Source organism: Cydia strobilella, chromosome Z (genome assembly GCF_947568885.1).
Source record: "Cydia strobilella chromosome Z, ilCydStro3.1, whole genome shotgun sequence".
Taxonomy (NCBI): domain Eukaryota; kingdom Metazoa; phylum Arthropoda; class Insecta; order Lepidoptera; family Tortricidae; genus Cydia; species Cydia strobilella.
In genome coordinates this window covers 47,819,311-47,825,310 of record NC_086068.1, presented here as the reverse complement: position 1 = coordinate 47,825,310, position 6,000 = coordinate 47,819,311, and the positions used below count along the sequence as shown (strand labels likewise).

The following is a 6,000-nucleotide window of genomic DNA, read 5'->3' as shown; positions in this document are numbered from 1 at the left end:
TTACAAATACCCTTAACTAATATACTACATCTCATCCCTTTTGGCAAACAAAAACGTAAATATATATATATGTGTGTATATGTATTATATAAAAGAAAGTGTTTTATTTTATTTTATACATGGCGTCAAAAGATTAGCCTGCAGTTACATCTTATTTTACAATAAACACAAATATAATCAAATTAACAGGGCACTAGCTAAGTTTCATTAATACGGTGCTACAATAACCTAATACTAAAAGCAATTGTGCAATTTATATTTCCATGCATGACAAAACAGAAATACCATAATGGGTATCTATTTCTATATATATCTCTACTCTTAATGTCCGAAATGAACATAAATAACCGGCAAAGCCACCAATGTAATTTGAGTCTTATTGCATAGAAAATAAGGACGCTAATAAATCAATTACTATAGTGGGTATATACTAGGTTCATCTCGGACAAAACAATTATTACATTAAATGAAACACATTTAGCAAGATCCTTACTAACCTACTTATTTGTAACATCTGTGCATCTCTGACTGAATGCTACTATTATACCTATTAAAAGAGGTCATCGATCTTTGCAGCTTCTTTTAACGCCTTAGTTTTAGAACGCGTTAGAGGTGGAACAATATGAGGTAATTGACATTTATTATCCTCTTTTTGTACTGTCGTTGTGCTGGGACCGGGAGCTGAGTTTGACTGACCTACTTCCGCCTTAACTACCACCGGTTCCGAACTCGGGCCGCCCTCAGGCCCCTGGGTCTCCGGCGCCGCCTGGCGAGCCACCAGCTGCCGCCGGTTGCGCCTGTATCTCCGACCCTGGCTATCCGCTACTACAAATGACCGCGGTTCCGGTGCGCTGCCTACCACTGTAACCGGTTTTTTGTCGCTCCCGTCAATCAGTGTCGCCCTTTGCCCTGGCCATAGAGGTGACAATAGTTTAGCAGATCGATCGTAATTTTTCTTTATGTTATCCCTCTGGTGCAATAATCTTTCATAATTTAGTTTATTATCGACGCGTTCATGCAATAATGTAGTTTTAATTGGTAGTTTTGTATGTAAACGCCTACCCATTAACATTTGCGCCGGTGAATCTAAATTGTATCTCGGAGTTGATCTATAATTGAGTAAGCTCAAATAAAAATCTTCCCCCGAGTCTTGGCACTTTTTTATCATGGTTTTAATTGTTTGTACCGTTCGTTCGCTTTTACCGTTAGATTGAGCATATCGCGGAGATGATGTCACATGTTCTATTTCCCAATCAAGCAAAAACTTTTTAAATTCGCACGAGCTGTAAGCGGGGCCGTTATCGGTCACCAACTCCGAAGGAATACCGTGCCGCGAAAACTGATCCTTCATAAAATTTATAACTACTTTGCTAGTCATATTGTTGAGCATGCCTACCTCAACGTAGTTGGAAAAATAATCTACTAAGACTATGTAGTACTTCTTCCTGTACTCAAAGATATCAGAAGCCAGTTTCGACCAAGGCAAATCCGGCAGCGTATGCTGCAGTAGGGGCTCACGGCGCGGGGCAGGCGCATGCAGTGCGCATGCGTTGCAAGCACGTACGCGGCGTTCAACGTCGGCGGACATGCCCGGCCAAAACATTACCTCTCGAGCCCGACGCTTGCATCTATCTATACCTAGGTGCCCTTCGTGTATTTTACATAGCATCTCGTCGCGTAAGCTGCGAGGAATGTAAACACAATCATTTTTAAATATTAAGCCGTCTATGAATTGCAACGACTCACGATATGGCCAAAACATATTAACGCATTCGCTAACATCCCACCTGTATTTGGGCCATCCGTTGCAAATATATTGTATTATCGTTTTACATTCCTCGTCTTTTGCTGTCTGTTGTTTAATTATGTTTAGTTTATTATTACTAACCTGCACGTTTTCAATTAAGAAACACGTTTGCAACTCGACCTCGTCAGTGATGCGATCATGCATCAGCTCTGGCAGCGGCGCGCGCGACAATGTGTCGGCTATGTACATGTACTTACCGGGCGTATACTCGACCCTGAACTCAAAGCCCTGGATTCGCATCATCATGCGCTGTAGTCGCGCGGGTACCGCCGATAGAGGTTTAGTAAATAGAGGTTCTAAGGGCTTATGATCAGTCTGAACTGTCACATCGCGACGGCCATATATATACTGCTTGAACCTCTCCACCGCAAAACAAATGGCCAACATTTCCTTTTCTATCTGAGCATACCGTGTCTGCGTGTCCGTGAGTGTGAGCGAGGCGAACTCCACGGGCCGCCCGCCCTGAAGTAGTACCGCGCCCACCGCCACACTACTCGCATCTACCGAAATTACTACCGGCAGCTCTGTCGAGTATAATGACAGCACTGGTGCTGATGCTATTTTAGCTTTTAATAGGTCAACAGCATTTGAATGATTATGATCCCATATCCATTCCGAATCTTTTTTTAGCAACCCTCGCAGTATAGCCACCGAATCGGAATAGTTCTGAATAAACTTTGATAAATAGTTTACTACCCCAAGAAATCTTTCTAAACCCTTCCGGTCCTCAGGATAGGGCATTTCCATGATGGCACGAACCTTCGAATCATCTGGGCGCATTCCTTGTTTATCAAATTTGTGGCCTAAGTAAATAATTTCCGTTACACAAAACTTACATTTTTCTTTGTTGAACCTAATGCCAATTTCCTTTGACCTTTGCAACAAACGCTCTAATCGAGCGTCATGTTCCTCTCGTGTACTACCCCAAACAATGACGTCATCGATGAAACTTTCAACACCATCTAAATCCTCTAGGTATTGTCTTAACTTGGCATGAAATACCTCAGGGGCACAATTTACCCCATAAGGTAAACGAAGAAATTGGTACCTACCGAAGGGAGTCGCGAATGTGCAGAGGTCGGCACTGGCGTCGTCCAGCTGCACCATCCAGAACCCTGAGCGCGCGTCGAGCACGCTGAAGTAGCGCGCGCCGCGTAAACGCACGGCCAGCTCGCTCACTGTGGGCAGAGAGTACTGCGCGCGCCGCACCGCGCGGTTTAACGGTCGGGGATCCAAGCAAACTCTAAGGTCACCGTTTTTTTTCGCTACCAAAACAATAGCATTAACCCATTCGGTAGGGTGTGATACCTTTCTTATTACGCCTATTTTTTCCATGCGCTGTAATTCAGTATGTAACTTATCACGCAAACCTAATGGAATTTTTCTCGTTGGGCACACTACCGGTTGAACATTAACGTCAACTATTATTTTATACTTACCGGGTAATTTTCCTAGGCCCTCAAAAAGATCACAGTAATTCTCTAATTGAATAGCATCAATCCGGCGCACCAAACCTAACGTCACACAGCCTCTCAGTCCCAGTATATTTCGACAATTTAAATCAGTCACGATACACTTTAACTCATATTGTTTATTTCTACAAGATATCAACAATGTGCACTTACCTATAATAGGTATATTGTGTTTGGTATATGAGTACGCGCGCTTAAGAACCGGTTTCAATTCGCTTAATTTTAATCCCAAATTTAAGTACTCGGCCCTTGATATTACATTTAACATAGACCCCGTATCTAGCTTAAATGTTATACGTTTGTTATTACATGTCATAAACTCGAGCCATTCTTTCGGTGGTTTAGACTTAGAGTCCTGGTTAACAACATCAACGTAAAACATACCGTCCTCCTCGTCCGAATCGTCCTCCGCCAAATGACATACCTGGTCACGTATCACTTTACGTTGACGACACATTTTAGCGAAATGCCCTCTTTGCTCACACACATAACACAAGGCACTGTACGCTGGGCAGTGCTCATCCTGAGCGCACCACCCTCCACCGCACGTCGCGCAGGGTCGGCGCGATGATCCCGGCGCGCCCGCGCCGGCCGGCGGCCGCCCGCCGCGCCGCGCTCCGCGCCGGGTGGTCGCGCGCCGCCGTCCGCCGGCGCTCGCGCGCGCTCCGCCACCTCCTCTCGCACCAGATCCCCACACGGCATCTACTCGAACGTCCGCTGCACCTGACGCACCTCCACCGACACAACGACTCTCCTCGTGCGACATCTCCGCCGCCTGACAAATTTGCACCGCTTTTGCGAGCGTTAAATCTTCCGTGCGAAATAATCTATCACGAATAACATTATTATTAATCCCGCACACGATTCTGTCGCGAATTAATTCGTCTGTCAACTTGCCAAACTTGCAAGTCTGAGTTAACACTCGCAGCGCTGTAACCCATTGATCGATGCTTTCACCTTCCTCTTGGTTCCTTACAAAAAACTTATACCGAGCCACCGTGATATTTGGCTTCGTTCCGAAGTGGTCATCAAATTTTTTCAATACCGTGGTGATGTTCTCACTCTCTGTATCTGTCAATGATAACGCAGTGTATACTTCGTAGCCGGCTGATCCAATGAGGTTGACTAGCAGACCTGCCTGGACATCGGCAGACTCTTTGCTCACTCCGGAGGCTTTCAAAAACACCATAAATTGCTTTTTCCACTTGCGCCACGCCTCGGCCCGCGCAGCCGGCCCGCCTTCTAAAAGCAATTCCGCCGGAGGACGCGCGTGTTCCATTGTGTTTTTAATTTCACAACCACTAATAAACTTAAAACTCGCTGAAATAAGCCACTAACGCACCAAATAATAGCAAACTTTAAATTAATTAGTGACCACCGCTGTCACCATGTAGTAAAACACGCGAGCTAGTTCAACACTGTTTTATTATATTAATGTAGGTAGGTACAGTATTTTACAAATACCCTTAACTAATATACTACAGTTCCGTTTTTCGATTATATCTCGGAAACTATGTGTCTGAGCGACTTGGCCACTTGTACAAAATGAAAAGAGATTTAATTTGTTACGTTTTATCAAGTCAAGTTTTTCGATGTCTTGTATAGTTTTTGAGATATCCGCTCTTGAAGTCAAAAATTATGTTCCTAGCATTTCCCTCTATACCTTCTTATTGCTTGGCCTAGGGGCAGGGGTTTGCTCGGCAGTCGGCATAACATAATACACGGACATTTTCTCCTCCCCGTTATCGCGTTGCTAATCAAACTGAGATTCTGTCAATCGGGTCGAGGTGAATCCATTCATGGCGGGGTGGACCGTGCCCTGTCCGTTCTGTATGAATTATGAAATACCTTTACTTATTCTGTGCTAACAGTAACAGTAGTAGTGTGCTTACTAGTCAGTAAGGGGAAACTGGTCAGCGCCATTTTAAATCAGAATTCTCGTCTCCTTACTAGCAAAGAGGATATATTAGGATAGAGCGGTACTGTCATAGTAAATTTTGTACCCACAGTAAATTCACTGCCAGCTATCAACACACGATTAAAACTAAAAATATCAAAAAATGTATTTATATATGGATAAATGATTTTTTTTATTTGCATTAACTATTTTTATATTATTTTGACCCATGTTCTTTCACTGATATGCGTTCAAATTGTTAAATAACAAACGAAACTGTCAACGCCATCTATACGAAAGTAGGCCAAAGGTAGTGGCGCCATCTTTATTTTTATTTTTTTATGTGATAGCAAACGAGCCGCCTGATGGGAAGCAGTCATCGTCGCTCATGGACGTAAGCAACATCACAGGAGCCACTTAAGCATTGCCAACCCTTGAGAACCCTAAATATCCGCTTCTTGAAGAATCCCATGTCGTAGCACAAAGGAAATACCTCAGGAGGCAACTCATTCCACATTCTACACGTTCTGGGAAGAAACGAGCGGGATGCCCGCTTATTCATGGTGTGCCATGTGTCTAAGAAGTGAGGATGAGCTTTGCTCCTTTGGAGGCAGGTGCGGTGATAGAAACGAGACGATGGCACCAGATCAAAAAGTTCTTCGGAACATTCCCCATTGCAAAGAGAGCCAACGTATCCCCGAAGACTAAGAGGTTTAAGCCGTCAGTAAGTTCGGGATTGCCGACAATACGAACTGCCCGCCGTTGGATGGAGTCAAGGGGAAGGAGCTGGTATTGTGGCTAATCGAATCGAATTCGGATCGAGA

The 6,000-nt window shown here is 44.1% G+C and overlaps 1 protein-coding gene across 1 annotated transcript; it reads right to left on the bottom strand.

Annotated features, from left to right (window-relative positions):
• Positions 1–430: 430 nt before the first annotated feature.
• Positions 431–4,756, bottom strand: LOC134754816 (uncharacterized protein K02A2.6-like). The gene has a single exon (XM_063691203.1). It carries the CDS (start codon positions 4,556–4,558, stop codon positions 551–553), a length of 4,008 nt encoding a protein of 1,335 aa, XP_063547273.1. The 5' UTR covers positions 4,559–4,756; the 3' UTR covers positions 431–550.
• Positions 4,757–6,000: the final 1,244 nt, after the last annotated feature.

Bases quoted from the DNA above. Each gene is read 5' to 3' on its own strand.
- LOC134754816 (XM_063691203.1), bottom strand. From the start codon at position 4,558: ATGGAACACGCGCGTCCTCCGGCGGAATTGCTTTTAGAAGGCGGGCCG.